Source organism: Acanthaster planci, linkage group LG14 (genome assembly GCF_054643075.1).
Source record: "Acanthaster planci isolate LZ-2023a linkage group LG14, COTS_SCS, whole genome shotgun sequence".
NCBI classification, from domain to species: domain Eukaryota; kingdom Metazoa; phylum Echinodermata; class Asteroidea; order Valvatida; family Acanthasteridae; genus Acanthaster; species Acanthaster planci.
This window is the reverse complement of record NC_141790.1, coordinates 4778112-4799636: the sequence shown is the minus strand read 5'-3', so window position 1 is coordinate 4799636 and position 21525 is coordinate 4778112. Positions and strand designations below refer to the sequence as shown.

Below are 21525 nucleotides of genomic sequence, written 5' to 3'. Positions count from 1 at the left end.
GCAGGTGCCTTGGGACTGAAAACGGACTGAATGGAAGACAAGAGGCATTGGGGATAATCAGCTCAGTTTATGTCTTGTACGTGTATCAAACAGTTCAAGAAAACTCTTTGCAGTTTTCCTTTATTCCCTGAGTACCTCACAAAATTTAGGAAGGTGAGGTGCATGAGGTTTGTATTGTCAGAATTGTACACAATATACCGGTACATATATTTCAGGCGATCAGGTGAAGGAAAAACTAATCAATGAACTCCACACAGAACATCAGTATGTGCCTCAAGTACATGTACCACATGCATACAATCTCCTATCATTGCCATCTCTCCCCCTCCCCCAATTCTAGAATACTGTACAGGTGCCTTGGGCATGTAGATGTCAAGCTGAATGTCAATATCTACTGTGATAATAGACACCTCAGTGAATAATGGTGGCAAGCAATTACACTGAGTGATTGGGAGAACACATTCATGTTTAGAATCATATCATTAACACCTTACTGCCAGCAAGCAATTTACTAAGAGAATAAAACTGTAATGGATACGGGAATAAAGAATGCTAAGCACTATTTCCTCTAACTTAAGAACAAGTTTCTGAGATGATTTAAACACCAGGAAAGTTAGCAAAGTACAGTACATACATGTACATGTACACAATGAAAAGGCTAGCTCCTCTAATCGTGTTGGCAGCTGCTTCAAAATGTTGTATTTACCTGGCATTTGCATTCCTGTGATGGTCACTACAACATCATGTACTTCCTGTTGTTGCTGCATGTTACTCAAATCAAGCTGTACTGTCCATGTAGGTCTCTCTGTAATTATATAAACCATTTCAATACGACTGCTTCTAACATCTCACCCACATATTCTGTATCTTGATTGGCCTAGAGTTAGTCATATGACATTGCTATTATTACTATCCTGCTAAATTTACAGGGCAAAAAGAACTATACCACTAGCAATCAGAGTACATTACCCATAACAATCAAAGAACTTGATGAATGACAACTGGAACTGTGTGCAAGTGTGTATTCCAGCATGCTAGCATTACACAGCTACATGTAGGTTCAAACATCTCATGAAGTAGTTTGGAAAAGGGCTGGTGAATTTTAAACAAATATTTCATTCAAAAAGATGTAGTTTCTTTAACCCTAACTGCCCAAAACATGCCATACTCCAACAGCAGGTTTTGTGAGGTTTTGGCAGGTTTGGTACCATACCTGAGGAACTTGTTGTTGAATTTTGTGAGACTTGGGATGAAAGGCCCAGGGAGATGGTGTTGGATTCTGTGTGAGTTGGGACACACAGGGTTCATTGTGTGCAGTGTCTGGCTTGCTGTACCAATTGTTGGACTATGCTTGATTTTGTCAGGTTTGGTACTGTTCAATGCAAGTCATCCTATACTGCATAGACCCATCCATACCATATCACTCAAACTCCAACGGGCTCATTCTGTTGGAGTTTATCAGGTTTGGTACACTAACCTGCATGTACAGGTACATAGACATGTACATGAACCTGTTGGATTTTGTGAGGTTCAGTATGCTTTCTAGTGCAGGAGCCTAGGGGGTTAGGGTTAATATATTGAAATCAATTACATGTAAACAGTTCAAAATCTAGCAGAATTTGTGGGAGTGGTGTTATACTGACTGCTTTATCTCAAGGTGTAGTATAACTACCGTACTCTTGTATTTTCCCGTTGGGATAGCAGAATGCTCTCTGGTTCACCTCAGGGATGCTGGTTTTATTACATCACTATAACCAGGCAATATATGTATCCTCCACTGTACATTATCATTCCATTCTTTGGTGCATTCATAGAATTTCAGAACTTTAAGAAATCTTTAATATTAAATGAAAGCTTTGTCACTTAAATATGTTTTTTATATGGTAGCTGCAAATTTTGGACTTATTTTTGTAAGCAGCTCATGCAACTGCACTATGACATTTCTCTTGATCCAACTCAATATGTCAAACATGTACAGTATCATCCAAAATTGACTTTGTATTTTCTTGCTCATGATGGCGCACCTTTGTAAAAAAGAAATGTACTGATCACTGATTAATTCTAAATGCATCTTTCAAGATAAATTTGTTTGCATATTCAATAGATGGGATACCCTCGTTTCACACCTAAGACTTATAATGTATGTGTGTACATGTGAATGCCCTCAGAATCTATCCCTGACTTGACAAGGCAGCATACATTGTACAATAACATCTTGTTAACTTGAACCTCAGGGCAATGGATATAATTTCAACTTTTCCGAAGCAAACCAAACTTCGCAGTCATGTAATAAACATACACACACTGTACATACATGTAAATGAAACAAAGTTGGTCCATAGGGGCAACTTTTTTTTGGGGGGGGGTTGTTTCCTTCGTTTGTGAATTCAGTCTTAAAATACTACATAGTTTTGCTCACAAATCATTGTTTTACTGAGATTTTATATTCCTACACCTAAAACTTCTTTTCTATTGATAAACTATAAACATTTTAAATGTTCTTTCATGTGGCAAATGTTTGTGTTATGTGGTCTACATGTTCACAGTGCAATGCGTAATGCATACTCAAGGTTGTTTTCTTTTGGGTTTCTAGTGTGGTCACATGACCTTTCTTTATGCAATCACATGACCAATGCAGCCCTGCCTACATGTACACCTATGTGCCGCATACTATTGGGCCAGAATTTGTTATTGTTACAGATTGATTTATGCAGCCTGGTACAAGACTGGTCCCGCAGTGTGAACAGCTAGAGTTCGCTTTGCAGTGACAACTTGTAACCTAGTCTCACATTGGAAGCATTTTGGCAGTACTTTTTTGAAGTCAGTGTCACAAGAACTTCGAGATAAGTGGATGTAGTGGTGTAGGCATTTTGAGTTATGGCGCCTTCTTTCGATATTAATAACATGTCTAGGAACAGTACAAGCCTATGACTACAGATACATGTCTTACTTGTCTTCCTGCGACCCATGTGGTATGTTACATTGAAACCCCCTTGCCAATCTAGTGGTGCCTCTCTTCCTGTCATGTTTGCAAGTAGACTCACTGCTAGCTGGGTTGACACTGGTTGGACAGGAATACTGGGAAGCTTAGCTTTGTCCATTGGCATGCGACGTATTCCATCTGGTGAAATAAAAACTCTCAATAATAAGATCCCAATACATCTGCAACTACAGTATGCAACATACATGTATGTGGGGATTGTGTGCCACGTGTACATGTACTTGACACTCTTTTACCACATTGAAGCTAAATTATATGTTCGTAATAATACAATGGGCTTACAGGAGTTATGATTAATACTAACTAAATAATGTGTAAATATCAAATTATCATTATTACTATTAGTATTATGATATATTTCTGGTAATGGCACCAAGGATTCCTCAAAAGCACCCTAGGCACTCTACGCTTGCAAGCCTGAAGAAACCTGTAGAGAGGAGACAGTGAGCAGCAGTTACAGTTTTAGGGGTGGGAGGAAAACCCCAAAGGAATTTTCTGGGTAAAACCTACGAAATCAGGTAGGGACTGAAAACCCAATCCACATGTGGACCAGGCCGGGATTTGAACCCGGGCCGCAGAGGTGGAAGGCGAGGAAAGAACCACTACGCCAACCTGACATGTACCATAATTTTCGGAATATAGGCCGCATGCAATATAAGCCCACAACGCAAAAATCTGCAAATTAAGATTTAAAGTCAACATACTAGCTGCACCGATGTGTAAGACACACCGCCGTGCTGACATTGTCATGTACACGCAAGTCATCGTATGTACTGTATTGTTGAAACACTGATAGGCCTACATGTAGAGTACATGTATTATGTGGCACACTCCAACATTCACTTAACTTATTGTGCTGCCAAAGTTCTTTGTTGAAAAACTTCACATCCACTTGGTTAAATACTAATACTATTGCGTGTATGGTCCAGTTTCAGTGTCATGGATTTTTGTCTGAAATTCAAACATGCCAGTGTCCAGAAATTGGGCCAGAATTCAGCTGAGTCACCTGGCGCCCTTGAACACATCTCAGAAAATCCCACAAAAACATTTCAGAAGTTCTTTAAAATTGATAAATTCTAGTACATGTACATCATTATTACCTCCACTCGCATACCCAAATAAGAAAATGGTTAAAAAAATTATTTTGGGGTACATTCTAAAAGATTTCATGTTGCGCTTCGGAAAAGATCGGAAAATTGGGCCACATAGAATTTCATCAGAACTTTGTAGTGAGTATATGAAATCAACATTTATGAATTACCAGTAGAATATAAGGAGTTTGATTACATTTTACCTTTTGTGAAATCTGAGGTAAAATATCGTTCCAATAATACACTAACGTTGGAGGCCAAAATTCAAAGTGCCCAAAGTTAACCACTTCCTGCCGGGGACTCCGGAATCAGAGATGTATGCTTTATATGCATGGCCAGGGCACGGACGTGTATAATAAAATCTGGACTCGCAATGCCCTTAATCAGCTTATAGAGTCATTGAATCCACTCGCAGCCATTTTACCGAGCCGAATACAAAGCTTTCCTGGGAATGCCCGTCTTTGTTCTTCCTGACATCAATAGTAGGGAGCCAACCCACGCCTTTGTATTCGGCTCGGTAAAATGGCCGCTGGTTGGCTTCTTTTTCATACAAAGGCGTTGCAAGTCCAGGTTTTTTTTATATACGTCCGTGGGCCAGGGGTCTCCAAACTCGGTCAAAGGAACAGGGCCCCGTAACAAAACACCATACTCCGAACAAAAGACCAGGCTGCTGAGCATTATCAACATTTTTCACTCTCAAAAGTGGTGATAATCCAGCCTTGTTTTGAAACTGTATACCAGGGTTTGGGGCATTTAGAGCAAGCGGATTACCACCGGGGACAAAAGCGCTCCACCACTGCAGCGATGAGCCACAGAGCACCGCTGCATGCTAATCTGGCCCTTATTGAAAAGAGCTCAGCGGCACACTGTGGCAGGTTCGTGAACAAAAGAAAGTTAGATAACACCGCACAGTCTGGGCTCTTTTTACAAGGATGCAGGCCTGACTGAAATACTCAGGCATCAATGAAGGTCACCTGTCAACTTAGAGCAATGCCTAAAGATTACTTTGTGCGGCTATAAACGTCCGTTAAATGAAATGATGAATTTTTGAAGAATTTTGAAAACGGAAAAAATGATAATTATGCCGGCCCAGCATCATCAACATTGATAAATACCCCGGCGCTGAGTGGTTAAGGGTCCGAGCCACTTTCAGGTACGCAATCTTCAAATATGAGTAGTGCACTAACGAGCGTTATTATTAAACCTAAACTTTCATGAGTCCTTAAAATTACCAATTTTGGCGGGCTAGATTAGTGTCCTTGCTGGGTGGGCCACATGCAGTTTTTTTTAACAGTCCCAAAATGACCAGTGAAATAATAAACAACATTGGATTACACAGCCATGAAAGCAAAAATGAACAGATGCACCATACGACTTGTGCGGTGTGAACGGTTCTTCCAGTTCATTTACAAGTCTATTTAGTCTCTCTGGACTGGTTTCCTTCATTTCCAACAAGTGAGTCGAGCCAATGTAAACAGCAACCAACGAAAATACGACTGCCTTGCACTTGGAGTGCCGTACATCTTGCACGCATGGCCAGCTGGCCAGCTGCCCGCTTGTGCTACGCTGCGCCAAGACATGGCACAGCGTTTAGTGACTGATTTCAAATGTTGCCGTATAAGCTGCCCAGAGTATATAAGGTGCAGGACATTTTCAGCGTGAGAATTAACGTATAAACCGCAGCTTATAACCTGAAAATTACGGTACAAGTTAGTAAAACAGATGGGCACCATGTAAATATCTACACACAATGTAAGACATCATACCTCAATGGAAGACTGGGTGATATTTGTATAAATATAACATGGCTTGAGGGGGGAAACACCCTGGTTTGGGGTACATTGGAAATGAACAAACTACTCCGAGTTCTACAGGCAAAGCCAAAGGAACTACAGCGCAGTTTGTCAACTTCCAATGCTGAGGGGATCTAACATCCACCCTTAACAGATTATGTTATATTGGTGCTACCTAACATGTACATGTATACCTCACACAGATTCAGTTGCCCTTACAATGTCAGGCATAACTGAAACTGCTAATCAACATGTGGTGCTGTCTTCTCATATGTGGCTAAGGAATGCTTGCGCATGTGTACCTCATCCAGGTGACAATTCCACAATAGCTTCATAAAGCACACACAGAACCCTAAGTTAGCTGGTTGACAGTTTTCTATGTTTGTGCATGGATAGTAAAAAAAGGGACTGGCATGTGATGAAGGACCAGTGGGAATTCTGCTCTTGGCCATGATTACATGTACATGTATGTACATGTATGAGGTACAATGTATGGTCAAGCATTTCTTCAACTCCTTACTGTTTGATATTTTTTCTTGTACATAATCTTGTTACCTACCCATGGCGGGGCAACCTGGTGTTAGTGGATCACCCATTATACCAGTCATTCCAACTAAACGCTCTGTGCCCATCATCATTATAACATCCATGTCAGCTGGGTCTGTGAACAGTAGTAAGCCTTTCATGCCACCTTCTTCAACATTCCTAACCTAACAAAAAATCAAATAAAGGCAATTCATATTACAGAGATGCCACTAGCCTATGCCCAAAATATCTGAAAATCAACATATCCACAGCGCTTCGCACGGTGTTGGTTTTATACGTATTAATGCATGGGTCTGGCTGCATGTACATAACGTGCATCTTCATCATGTAGTCACCAATAAAAACAAAAAAGTTCTTTCTTGATCGTCACTGGTCGATCACAGAAATGAGTTGCAGCCTCCATGTAGGCCAGCCTGCTGTTTTTTACTCAAAAAGATAAATAAGTTTTTTTTTTTTGTTTTTTTTTAGTTTGCCTGATCAGGCAGGCCATGTCATAGATTTGCTTGATCAAATTGGATCAATACTTACCAAAGATTTATTTAACTAAGGCCTACCGCATACATCATGCAGTCTTTTATTAGGCCAAAAAAATACATGCAATGTTGTTGTGCTGTGCATGCCTCTCAAAAATTGGATCGGTGGGTCGGAACATCTTTTTTTGTTTGGGGCAATTTTGTGCTAATGGAATGGCATCAGTAGGGAGGAAATCTTCCAAAAGTATCTCAAAAAGTGAAGAACACTTGTATTAATCTATGTAAAAACTTCTACATACGGCAATTCACAAGAAAATTATGAACAATTCAGGCACGTTCATGCATCGCACATGAGGAATGAGCATGCATCGTGCTAGTACGTGTTAAAGGTCAATATTTCAACGTATTTCCAGTCACTGACGACACCACTCAACCTTCGTATTTCGCGCCACAATATGACTGACGTAAGCACTCTATACTGACGACTGCGCTCAAGATTAAGTACCCAGTCGCACGGCCCAGGATACATGCCCATCACAGATTTGCTTCCACTCTTTTCTTCTTTATTTAATTCTGTCAATGTTAAAAACATTGAAGGGGGAAATGTAAAAAAATCGGATTAGGGGGAAAAAATACCAAAAAGTCGGATTTCCGATTAAAATCAGAAAAGTGGCATCTCTGATATTACTAAAACACATACAACATACATGTATGGTAAACCACATGGGATAACAGTACTTGCGAGCGTCTGTGTAGCCTAGTGAATGCTGACACTGGCCACAATGGGTATGAGTATTGTTTAGTGTCTTTTTAATTCTGACGGTCTTTAGCCCTGAACTCAACAAACTTAAACCCTTTCTTATCTATATGTATATAATAATTTCAAGCATACATTTACCACGAACTGCCTGACACTGATGTAACGATGCACAGAAATAAAGCTTACCCACACTAACACACACAATCAGGTTTTACTATACAGGGATACCAGTAATCAGTTCTCAGTCAAGGGCTGGAAAGTTTTGAAAGTAGGTAAAGTAGGCGTAAAAGTACCGGACAATATGGGTGAAATACATGCACATGGGATCTGACTAAAAACAGCTAAACACAATGAACGCCAATGGCTTAAAACATCTACATGTACCTGTACATTGTAAGAGACTTGCCCCCTTTTTCTGATGAACTACGTGTACATAAATTTTACTTTTGGAAGACTCTGGCCTTTATTTTGCTTGCAAGCAAAAGTGTAAATGCCCGCAATGGTTTTCTTGTGTGGCTAGCGATGGCTTACCGACAAAAGAATTGTTATCAGGTAGCACACGATCATGCACTGTGTTTAAACTGATCTTCTGTGAAGCATGTGTAGCAGGGGCAGATTTAACTTAGTTTATTTCCTTGGTACTAAATGCAAATGTCCACGCACACATAGGAGTAGCACCCCCTAGTTTACCCATCCTAAGTTGCATTGTGCCCCTCATAATTGTTTACTTGATGACTCATGCAACTGGACAGGCACTGTGGGCATGCTTTGAGCCCAAGTCTCAGTAAGCAGGTTGGCAGTCGGTGAAGTAACACACCTGTTAAATACCAGTCAAGTTCTGCCCTGAAAGCTTAGACCTGCGGTGGACTTGGTAGTTGATGCTTGAGTTGGATTGATCTGTAACTTTTCTTAAGTGCTGTGTTGGTTTTGTCGGTTTTGTTGGTTTTGTAGGTTCTTGGTTTTTTTTCTTTTAGTTTGGGTTGGTCTTGTTTTAAATTGGTTAAGCCTTACCTTGATTCTGTTGCAGATTTGCTTTGGGCTAGGATTGGTCTAATTTCTAAATTTAATTTTGGTCTTGGTCATATTTCCCCCTACATTTTAGGTTTGGTTTCAACAATTCTCTGATTTTCGACTTAGTCCTGTTTTTTTAGTTCTCTAGTTGCATTCCTTTTTGGGGGGATATTTTTTAGAAGAAATAAAAGATTTTGTTATTGGAATTAAGTTTCAGCTCCCGTATCCCTATTCTTTTAGACTTCTTGCGACTCCTCCCTTTTGATCCTGTTGAAAGTTTTTTTTTGCGAGTTCCCCAAGTGTTTTATTTTCTTCAAGTCTCTTCTTTATTTTTTTTATTCTCATCTGAAGTGTGCCATTTTTCCCCGTTACACATGCATGTACAAGTACATGTACATGTATGTAACACTAGTCCAAAACGAAACATCAATTTTATGATTCCAGCAAGTGTCAGTTGAGCTTATCTTTCACACTTCCAGTAATTAATTTTACATATTCATTACTTTCATCTTCCATGACTTTGACATGTTAAGAAGTCACAACTTGACACAATGTCCAAATGTGACATGTGGAACAATGCCACGTGTTCTTATTCCATCATGTTGTGTACATGCTGCATGCACACGTTTGTGATCGTTGGAACCATTTGATGTACATGTACCGGTATGGGCATAACTGGTTCCCTACTTTGGCTATCTGAAATGAACATGAGTTTTGTAAAAACCGATGAAGCCAGCAGCTCATCACAAACTGAATTTCTGCATACATACATGTACAGTGTACATGTATTTCAAAGGACACCGCCTGTGCATTGCCCTGCACCATAATGTATGTAAATCAAACCACTATTTTACGTGAACTACCGTACAGTACACTGGAGTTTGGAAAGCGTTGTATCTTTTGGAAGTTTTAGGTGCGGTATTAAAGTTCCCATGTTGCAAATATCATTGGTCTTGCCTGCATTTCGCACTACCAATACCATGCCATATTAAAGCCGAACATCTGAACTGACCAGTTTGGTTTGGTTTGGTTCAAAAGTGCCATGTTTGATGATTTTTGGTTCAGTTCTGCGGTTCAGCTGCAGTATTACATGTACATAAAAACAGTCTAAAAGGCAAAGTAGATTTGAAAATGTTTAGTTTGGAAAGATAATAGTATGCTTACTTGGTCTGCTACCATCATGGTCCCCTGTCGAGCAATAGCTATCTTACCAGACAGATCAATGTTGCTTTCAGTCAATAGCAGCAGATCACCCTGACTAGCATAATGCACATAGACTAGCTCTCCCTAGAAATAAACAACAAAGTATCAAGCAACACCCTTGATAAACATGCTACATGTAAAAACATTTAACAAGATATCATTTTAAGAGTTTGACACTTCAGAACTTTTTTCTTTTGCTGGATGATGAACAGCTTAGTCTTATCAGGATTTATGCATGTATTCTATGAAATAATGAATGTTTCACACTAAAGCAATGGTACATGTACATGTAAGAACGTTTCATATGTCACCTACCATACCACACAGGTAGCACTCATAAACATTCATTATTTTGTTGGACATGAAAACATTTTATATATATTTCACTGATGATATTACACACATTTGTGCTATGAGCATCGCCATGTTTAACAACAGTTATAGCCAGCTATACTTGGCCACCTGTGACTGTGATCACCTGCACACAGACTTTTTTCCCAGCTAGATATACATGTATGTACATGCACGGGGCTGATCAACACATGACTTTTAGTTGTTGACAAGCAGTTTGGCAATAGGAGTGAAGTAATATGAGGTAGAGCCCAAGCCTGGGCTAGGAAAAGTTTGCTGCTGAGAACATACTGTACTTGTAAGGTGCACAAGTGCATGTATGTACGACGTGTGGTGCAACACACATGTCACATGACAGCACTGAATGCAGAGATTGGTGCTGCTAAAGCTCAGTGGAGCTGGGGCCAACATGATTGTTCTGAACTGAAAAATTTCAAAATTACCCAAAATCCCTGTTGTGAATCAAATGAGTAATACGTACAAAATGTCATGTTTTGTCCACCTGATTTCAAGAAGGAAAATTAAACAGGATTTTAACGAATGTTCCAGGTAGATTTGTCCAAGATAAGCAAAAATCAAACTTACGTGATCCGATTTAAGTGTACGTGTACACGTTGCTTTATTTTAAGAACATACAAATTCAAATGTTCCAAGTGATTTTATCTGAGGTAAGTGAAAGTCCGACTTACATGTAAACAAATCAGACTTACCCAAGGTTTAGTATATTTTCAAATGAAGATGTGCAATAACCCTTATGTTATAACATAAAATGCCTGCAACCATGGGCAAAGAGCACGATAATGTTTATTGTTCCAACCAATGAGGATATTGTCACATACCTGCACTTGACCAGAGCCTGAGAATGGCATGTACATGACTGTAGGTGGGTTGTTGGTAGAATCGGATTCATACTGCACCGAACCTACTGCTCTCTTTGCATCGTTGCTAGGTTTCCTTCCATCACCGGTATCCTTCTCATTTCCGTACAGAGTCTCTGAGTATAAAACTTGCCCATCATGGTCAATGGTTTGCAATGTACTCATATGTGACATGTCAGGGTGTGATGTTAGGACATTATAAGATGACACACGCACATTGGTGAAGCCCAAGTCTCTTAACTGTTGTGCCATCACATTAGACATGCTCTGGCTACATGGTATTCCACTTACACACTGGTGTTGGCTGAAAATGCTGTCAACAAAGGGGAAAAACAGAGAAAACAATTCTTAATTCACAATTTGACAAGTTTATACGCCAGCTTTAAAAGCAAGGTGTAAATTTTGCAAACACTACATTGTAACATACATGTATGTGTATGATGTTCACAGATGTTGACAGAACTTGTATTGTTTTGACTTCATGTTTTCAGGTTTAAAGATACTGGGGAATTCAGAGAAAGAAAAACATCAAGTCACAATTGGGGTCAATTAGTAAAATGTTTTGGTGGTTCTGTTGTCTGCCAAAGGGCACTAAACTTCACACACAAATGTACAGGTACATGAAACAGCCATGAAAAACACAATCAAAACTGGGAAACAAGCTGATCATTCTTCAAAAAGTGTGCAGACAGGGTTAGAATATCTAGAGTGTCAGTTTGGGGAATTAGAAATGATACAATGGAACTTGGTGTATGTGGTACCAAATGTCATCGGCAGTTCTTCAGTTGAGCTCAAAAGTTAAAATACATGTAAATTGCATGCTTGAACTGAAAGTATTTTTAATTACAAATTTTAAATCTTTGTTAGTCTTGGTGCAATTCCTTTTCTGTTTGCATCATTAGTTATATGGAACAAATGCATAATCACCCTTAAAGCAGTACCTGGCACACAGCTAACTGCACGCAGGTACATACAGTACATGTAGGCCTACTTAACTGTGAATGCCCAACAAAAAGTGACAGAAACTTCCTGTGTACACTGTGTACATATGCACATGCAGGTTGAGCAGGTTTAATGAGAAATTGAACATACTCAAATTAACCTTGGTAGAGAACATTTTAAAGAAATCGGACTGCGCAGAAAAAAACATTGTTTAAAGCTTCAAAGAATAGCCAAATGTCACATGATTCAAACACAAAGTTTGTTTCTGTGTTGATACATGTACATGTAATTTCGAACTGAATTTCCAAACATACATGTTCATTGTACATGTATAAGTCCCATAGCATTTTTGCCCCCCAATAGACTGTACATGTACATGTAAGTATACAGTAGCTCAACAGTTATGCAGTTAAATTCATTATTGTGTGTTCAGTGGAGTAGCAAGTGTAAAACATACCCAGTTTCTACATTGTACATGTGTATCATGTGCAGTGTACATGAATAGTGCACAAACTGATGATACTGCTTTTTACTGGATTAACACCCTTGATGACCCTCTTGTCATGAGTCATATAAACTGACCACTAGAACATGTACCGGTGTAACATACATGTGTACACATGTACTTGCACATTCCCTCACTTAAAGTACAGTACCTGTAACTACATGTACCAGTACAGAAGACAAGAAATGTAAGTTAATAGTACAAAGAGTAACAAAGCAAATTGTAAAGCAAGTCAAATATAAAGAGAGAATGTTTAACACAAAGCTGTTTTCCCCTCATCAAAATAAAACAAAAGAAAAGTGATAGACTTGTAGACTTTCTCTCCACTGACCTTACTGACCTGTCATTCAGGATATCCTTGTTTCATTGTCCAAATAAGAATGTTTGACACTTCCTAAGCAATTGGTCATGGACAACAATGAAATGATAGGGGGTGTCCCTTCATCTACTCATCAACTCTTCAGACAAGGAAATGCAGTAAAATCATTCTATCATTATTTTCATCTCCCAAAAGACTGTGCAAAACTTTTTAGGGGAAGTTGTCTCAGTGTACAGGTTTCTAAATATAGTGATCTCAGAAAACTGAAGCACAGTAACACTTTCCTCACTGTACAAATTGCAGTTTCTTGCACTTTCAATTTACATGTACAGTACAAGTTTATACATTTGTACTGGTACATATTGGTAAACAAACAAACATATGTGTACAGGTACCTTCATACAAACATGTTTCTCAATGTATCATTTTCATCTGATCCTGTTGTATTAATTTCTTTGAAAAACCTACATTGTTCATTAAAAAATCCAGTCTGTTTCCCCATTCCCATTTCTTCTCTTGGGGAGGAGTTGGGGAAGGAGGTAGAGTAGAATGCAGGGAAAGGAGTAAGGATGTTTACTATTGATTAACTTGGAAGGTGATTAACAGGGAAAGTAATGAATTTAATGCTGTGAAAACTTCAACTTACAAAGAATCACAGGAGAATGCATTAGTGTGAGTAGATTATACACCCACAGGTACATGTCCATGTGTGCGTACATGTCTTTTACGACATTATAGTGTTTTCTTTACCTTGTATACTCAGCAATTCTGTCAGTTGAAATATTTCCAATTGCCTGCTGATGATACATTCCCCGTGTCTCTGTTGGCATCATCTCATGAACCAATGCAGACTCCCTCTCAAAAACCTTCTCGCGTACAAAGTACCCAACCAAAAACCCAGCAAGTACTGCCATGGCAAACAGCGACAAACAGAAGAAGAACTGTCTGCGTCCGGCTGTGAATGCATCACATGGTTTCAGATTAGTCTCACCATTCCCGGCTGTAGTGTTTCTGTCACCCCTGGAATATTGGTGGTCTGATGCCCTGCTGCTTGGTGCAGTGGTGTAATCTGGTGTTAAGCTTCCTTGAAGGTGAGCATCTGAGTCAGTTGGATTGCCTTTGGGTCGAGGGGTAGAATGCGCTCGAGCTGGAATTCTGGCAAAATTGGTAACTGGAGTTGCAGGCAGGAAAACATCCCCTTCCAAAGGTTCACACTCCTCTACATGACTCTCCGCTACAATATGATCAGGAGACTGATGTGACAACTCCATGATCTCAATAGCAGAATCCCCACTTGCCATTATGAAGGATTCACTTCTGAGTCTGCAACATAAAATTATACAATTGCTTCTTAAAAATAAGACCACAATCTACATGTATGCCTTGGTTGTGGAACATGTAGGTCCAGACCTAACGGTACATGTACATGTACCGGTATCCTGCAGTGTAGTTGACACATTTAAGCGGTTATGAAATGCTTTCGCAGTGGAACTGGCACCCAACTTAACATGTGTAGTGAGCACTTTTGGATCTTACAATTTTTTTGGGGGGGGGAACCCCTAAAATGTTAGCACTGGGTAATGAACCATGGTCTCCAACTCTTGAGCTAAGCACCATGACCACTTGGCCAAGCACTCACTCAGTCACAAAGAGTGAATTGTCAGTTCCATGCTGGCACTAAAAAACGCCATGTAAATAAAAGCAGATGCTGGCAAAATGTTAGATGTAATTAGTTGATTATGAAATCATGCCAGGCAATTGGCTGATCCTGTAAATAAATACATGAATCCAAATTCTCTGTCAATGCAACCTTTCATAGAAAAGGTGATTGACTGAATGACGGAATTATTAACAAATACATGAAATATCAACCAATCACTGATCACGCAAAGATCACGCAGTTAGACCAAACACACCCAACATACAGCCTGCGTGTACATGTACACATGATACATGTTTACTTATTCAACATTTATTTATTTCAGACAAGAGTTAGGATTGTGAAACAGACTTCAACGTCCAGTATAAAATTCACTCCCCAGATTAAAAACAGAAGCATTAAAAGGTAAGAAAGGTATATGTATATAAGTAAATGTAAAATAAAGGGTAAGTAAACAAAGGAGTTTGAATGTCACATACATGTATACATGTAAATGAATACTACAGTAAAGATGTGAACACACAGGAGATAAACCTACATGTAGGATTTAAATTAGTGATCAACTCACAAAATTGGATTTGAATTACAGTACAACTGTACAACCAAACAAAATTATCTCAAAAATGAATAAATAAACTCTTGATTCACTCAAGAGTTTTATGAACGACAGAGGTGAGAGAGATGGGCCTGTGATTAGAAGCATCATCTTTCTTACCCTTTTTATGTAGGGGAACAATGTTTGCCTGGCACCAATCTAGTGGAATAGTAACAGATTTTAACAAAGCGTTAAACAACTTTGTTAGAGAAGGAGCAAGGGTTCCAGTGACTTCTCTTAAAATAACTGGGGCTATGCCATCTGGCCCATGAGATTTCTTAATATTGAGACTATATTTCCAAATTTTAAGAACCTCTGGGACACTACATTGAATATCACTCAACTGCTTATGGCCGGGCAAAACATCTTTTACTGAATTATGATGGAAATAATGTTGGGTATTTTTCTAGATAAATTGTGCATTCAATTATTCAGCAATAAGTTGTGGATCAGTAACTTTGACACCATCTACAGTAATACCTTACACTCAACAGAACCGAATCAGGGGAGTCAGGTTGATGCAGTGTTTCTTTCCTCGCCTTCCACCCCTGGGGCCTGGGTTCGAATCCAGCTCGGTCCACATGTGGATTGGGTTTTCAGTCCCTACTGAGTCCATGGGTTTCCCCGAAACATTTATTTTTCCTCCCACACTAAAACTGAACATTTCTTCATTGCCTTCTGCACACATTATGATCCTGTAATTGGCACTAAATGTGTTGTTGGATGATAGATATGCATGTACATACGAGGTATGTATGTATAAATAAAATCAGAATTACATGCATGATTGTCTTTCTGACTCTTAACATAACAATCCCAAGAAATTTTGGAATTACTTCTTGAACATACATGTACATGTAGTTGATGTGTCTTTGTCTACCATTAGCTTTGATTTCAAATTTTCATGCCTGATACTAGTACTACCTGTATACTACCTGTATACAATGTAGTTCTGTATTCATCCTAATCAGAGGAATTACTATTTCTGACCATTTTAAAAATTTTGTTACACTTCCTCATTAGCAATCTAATTTCCCTTGTAAGCCAGGATTTGCTGGTTGTGGCCTACATTTCCACAGTGTCTTGAAGTACAATGTATGTTCTTCCATACTGACCACAACTTTTCAATGTCCTTGGGATCAATAATGTTCATAATTCGCCTTGTTTTTCCCACAAGCTCTTCCTAAATTCTCTTTTTGTATAATAGGTAAATTTTTCTATTACTCTCTTCACTCATTTCACACCACACTACAAAGTCCATATAACGGCATAGTAGTTGCTTATTCCAGGGATTACATGAACATCAGGGACATTTCCAGAACATAATGTTAGGAGATCAAGAAGACTACTGCTTGTGTAAAACTCCGATTGGCTCATTAATATGCTGGGATAAGATAAACTGCTCTGTAACTGACACAACTTTTTGAAAAAGTTCATTGTTATTAAACTGTACTGGGTAACCATCTTCCCATCATAGTGTAGGCATATTAACTCATCAGTAAGGATAAAATTTCTATACTTGACCCCGTCTTTACTTGGTAACAACAGCAACACAATTCAGTGATTGAAGATACATCGACAGGTGGTCTGTAGGGGTAATCTTACAGATCACCTTACACTCAGTATCTAGATCTAGGCAGTAGTGGATGGGCAAATCATTTTTCCAGGCAATCAAAACGCTACCACCATATTGATTTTTATCCTTCCGAGGGACAGTATAACTACTGGGAAAAAGTTTGCTAGAATATTACTACAGTACATGTGCTAAGATGAGATTCTGTGATACAGAATTAGATTAAATTGGGATCTTCAAATTCAATAATAGCAATTTTATTAGCATTAATGCCACCAGCTTTGTGGCAGACACTTCTTGCATTAAGTGAGATACACTTTAGTTTGTTAATCTTATTTACTGACCTACCTACAGTAGGAGGTTTTGAAGACGTGGCTGATGAAGTTAAAGCAAGCCTGCCAACTGGGGGTCTTGTCGGTGTTGAGTCGAGTACACTGTACCTCTTTTTCCTGGCAGGTTGAAGACGGCAATTCCGAAAACCCTAAGGGGAAGTGGGGTGTAAACAGGTGCCAATCTCACGATGTCAGTAACTCAGTATGTAGGTTAGCAGTGCATGTGTCAAGTATTTACGTCATGATCCCTATTTGACTTGATCCATGAACTGATGAAAGGCCTACATACATGTACATGTAACATGTGCCCATCCCTCAGCAAGGCATTTGGTTGTAGTCTGACAGTATTACAGGCCTTACTTGAAAGGTGTCTGTATGTAAGCCTACATGTACTTGAAGGTTGAAATAAAATAATGAAAAATTGCCTCAGGATGCAAATGATCTACAAAGCTCTTCTATTCACATCATCATGACTCATGGCCTAATCATTTTTAAGGTTATGCAGCAAACCTTTCAAAGCACTGATAGAGCTTCAACTTGATAAAAAATGTTGACAATGGGGGGCCTACGTGAGTCTGTCACAGGAAAAAAGAAGAGTTCCATCATTGTAATTATTCCCTACATTAGCCATCAGAAAAAAACGTCCAGAAAATTTCAATTTAGGAGGAAAATACCCAGTTGTTTATTTAGCAGACCTAAAACACATAACATAAAACACAAACAGCATATATGGAAGTTTTCACACCAGTCTCAAAGGTTCATGCAAGGGGTGTCAAGCAGAGTTGTAATGACTCGACTCAAGTCCGACTCGAGCCACAATTTTTGGTGACTCGACTCCCGATAAGTAAATGACTCAACTTGAGTCTCTGCAACCAAATGAGTCGACTTGAATCCCTCATGGAGCTTCGACTCAAGTACAAATGTGTAAGACTCGAGTTTCAAAAACATTAAAAGCAAACTTTAGTTGGCTAGATACCTGTCATTCCTATCACCCTAGTTCATTTTCAGTACATGTGTACCTAAATGAAATGTAGTTATTTTTGTTGTATTTTGTTCAAAAATTTGTGACTCAAATCGACTCAAGCATTCTCAAGCTCAATATATACTTGACTCCACTACACAAAACAACTTGACTTCCTGACCAAATGACTCAAGTCACAACATTAAATAGATAAAATGACTTGAGTCACCAAATTTAGTAACTCGTGACAACACTGATCATTGCTAGTCGGTAAAACTGTCAGCCACTACTTTGCTTCTGAGGATGGGGAGAGACAGATGTACACGGGTGAAGTCATTAGTCAGGTTCCTGGGTTTCCTCACTGGTTCAACATCACATAAGATGACGATGAAGCTGTGTACTCATACAAACTTGTTGAGGATTACAGAGATGGCAACTTGGAAATTGTTCCCTCCTAATCCACCCATAACTACATAAAGAGAAAATAATGCATTTCAATGTGTTCAATATTAAACAGCATCTGAATCTGTTCTTATCACCATTGTTCCTGTATGCTGAAAAGGGTCTGCATTCACTCCTCATTTTCAATTTCTGATCGTAGGACATAATGGATGCCTATATCCTCGAAGTAGACCTACTTGTACATAAAGAAATTGTTCTTTCTAGGACTTCTGTAAACTTCATTCTTGCCTTAATATTCTTAAGTGTCAGCAATAAGAAAACTAAGCTATATCAGAGAAAATCAGACAAACTGTATTATTAAAATCATGCAAGGAACTGGTTCACCTACCAGTAGTTAACTTCTTACAGTTTGTTAAACGGATGAAACCACAACTGGTGCTTAGAAAGCTGACTTACTTTCCAGCAACTTTGAAGAATTAACAGTGTTTTCCTTTCAAAAACAAGCCAGAAGTAAGAATGTGAGATGAAGTTAGGATTATAAAATATAAATGTGATTGGATTTGAAACTAAACTCAAAATGAACCAAGATGCACATGTATTGCATGTACATGTACATGCATATATAGTTTTAATATGACTTTATTGCTCTTGTTACATAATACAGGTCCCTTTTTATTTGTATTCATTGCATGGGATGTGTGAACAATTTCAATACATGCATACTGTTCATTCACATGTCATCCATAGAGCAATGCATTACTTTTGTGTTACAGTTCATGGCCCTGAATACACATGTACATGTATGTGAAACAAAACTCATTCGTTTTAGAAAATGCGTTGAATCTCTTAATGTATGCTCTTGGCTACCCGAACTTTTGTCTGTATTAATACATACTTCAGGGCAACCAACTGCACTAAATTACTGTGTGGTAATAAATAGATGGTTCATTTGAACCAAACAGAAACGTTAAAGTATGTCAAACTTCAAAGATTCTAGATTTGACTTGTTTCAGATTTTAGATTTAAGATTTTATTATCTTCCTAATGTTTTATCCAGTTGAGGATAAAAAAATGCAATATCAATGTGTACATACATGTACTGTTAAAAATGGTCCCTGATCTGAAGTTAAAATTTCTTAAACTGTGCTGTTGCTATCACCATGAAAATTTCAACTGAATTAATCGTTTCCATGGCAACTGGTTACTGCCAGTATTAGGCTTAAGCATACTTTTCAGCAATACTGTACATCTAAACATTGGAAAAAGAAAAGTATGGCTAACATACTTTTTTATTCCACCTAAACACTGGAAACAGAAAAATATGGCTAACATAAAGAAAATGGCAATTTTCTCGCCTTTTCATGTCTAAAGATACGGCAAATTAACTTATCTTATACAAAGTTTTTTGTCTGTTTCTATGGCAACCTTCTCCAATAATCTACCTTTAGAATTGTTATGAATCCTTAAAATTGGAAAGATATGTTAATCTATTGGAATATAGTGAAAACAGGATCCGTTTAGCATTTTCATATCCGAAGATATGGAAGCTTCAATTTGTTTACTACATTGTTTACTACACTATAAATTAGTAAACAAATGCTGTCGTAAATAACTCATTAATCGTAATCCCAATATTAATCCAATTTCAAGTCAGGGTGATTCATCAGTTTTTCATTGATATTATGAAGTTTGAACTGTAAAATTGGGGCTCATTACAACCAATTGAGGAAAAACGTAAATAGCCGCGTTTCCATGACAACCCTATTTGTAAACAAAATTCAACACATAGATTTATGTGTACAACATACACTGTGCATACAATTTTGTTGATTCAAAAAAGAACGGCTGAAAATTAATGAGCAACAGAGATGTTTTCTGTGACTCAATTTGTTTATCATTTTGTTTACTGCTGTAAACACACAAAATGTGGCACTACTTTAACCATGATCTCCATTAAGAAAAAGAACGAAAAATTCCCATTTTCAGAAAATTCAAATCGCCATATCTCAGCAACGCCTCGACCAAATACAGACATATGTGCTCAGAATTATCCCCTCTTTCAACACAACACAGTCATAAAGCTTATAGAGCAACTTCAAAAATCCCATTTCTGTCCCTAACTGATGTCAAGTGGCATCCGCATATATGCAACTCTTTCCTACATCATGGAGGGATAAAGTATTAAACATGTTAAATGAGCAAGGAGGTATCATGCCTAGGTTATGGTTCATGCCAAAGGTTACATTCAACTTTACAATACTTAGACCCGTAAACAGAGCCCCCTATGCACGTACATGTACTCATTTATTTGTCGACAGGCCTATCGACGAAGGAGTATCATGTACGTACATGTAGGACCCTGTTTACGCATGTTACGGTTCTAAGGTGCGTGACCGTATGATAGTCGCCAGGTCGCCACTTACTGTGAAAACCAATCTGTCTATCAGACAGGTTTGACAAGGTGATAGGGCTGGTAGACGTCAGCCTGGGCGCGCTGAGTCCTCTCCGATGGGCAGATTGTCAAACGGCTATTACTGAATAGATCTGAAGTTAAACAATGTTAAATGTTCGTCCACTTCATTTCATCCAAATACTAATTGTTCGACGAATTCGTATGAGCATGATTTCCCGCGCGCGGCATGCGTCACACGTCATGTACGTTTACACAATAAATTGCATAAAGACGCGACAAAGATCAAGGGGACCACCAGGACTAGATACACTCATTGATATCCATTATAATGGTACACTTCGGTGCTTGTCATCCGCCACCGGCGCGGCCGGAACCAGGCGCAACCGCAATGAACAGTACAGCTGCGTGCGCACAGCAGACCGGCTTTGTACGAAAGACCATTAGTACCATACTTATTTTAAAAAGTGAACTATCATTGTTTCGAAGTTCGTTCACTTATTCCAGCTTCGTTTTCAAAAGAAATGAATTGATAAAGTTCGTTTATCATATATTGCGTAAAAATGAAGTTGAAAAAATATACTTTAAAAAAACAAACTTCGAAAAAACGTTGGACAATGGATGGTTACTTTTTTATCGCGGTAGTTATCACATTTTCGGATCGAAATAATGATTGCTCGCTCACCTTCCTGAGTTATCCTGTCCTTGTTCTTTTTAAC

General features: G+C 38.6%; 1 protein-coding gene across 4 annotated transcripts in view; it reads right to left on the bottom strand.

Annotated features, from left to right (window-relative positions):
• LOC110983245 (N-acetylated-alpha-linked acidic dipeptidase 2-like) overlaps nt 1-21149 on the bottom strand; it is a 29360-nt gene extending 8211 nt beyond the window's left edge. For 2 of the 4 annotated variants that reach the window (XR_015427693.1, XM_022242342.2), the window contains exons 1-8: nt 20820-21149; nt 17050-17182; nt 13624-14196; nt 11069-11420; nt 9840-9962; nt 6445-6595; nt 2951-3121; nt 707-805 (exon numbers count right to left, since the gene is read on the bottom strand). Coding sequence is in view for 3 of the 4 variants with exons in the window: in XM_022242342.2 (XP_022098034.2) it covers nt 707-805; nt 2951-3121; nt 6445-6595; nt 9840-9962; nt 11069-11420; nt 13624-14174 (1447 nt within the window). In the remaining variant the exon portion in view is untranslated. Of the gene's footprint in view, nt 1-706; nt 806-2950; nt 3122-6444; nt 6596-9839; nt 9963-11068; nt 11421-13623; nt 14197-15248; nt 15288-17049; nt 17183-20819 lie in introns of all 4 variants that reach the window. The other 2 variants (XM_087145883.1, XM_087145884.1) reach the window with 2 other exon arrangements.
• Between the last annotated feature and the right edge of the window lie 376 nt (nt 21150-21525).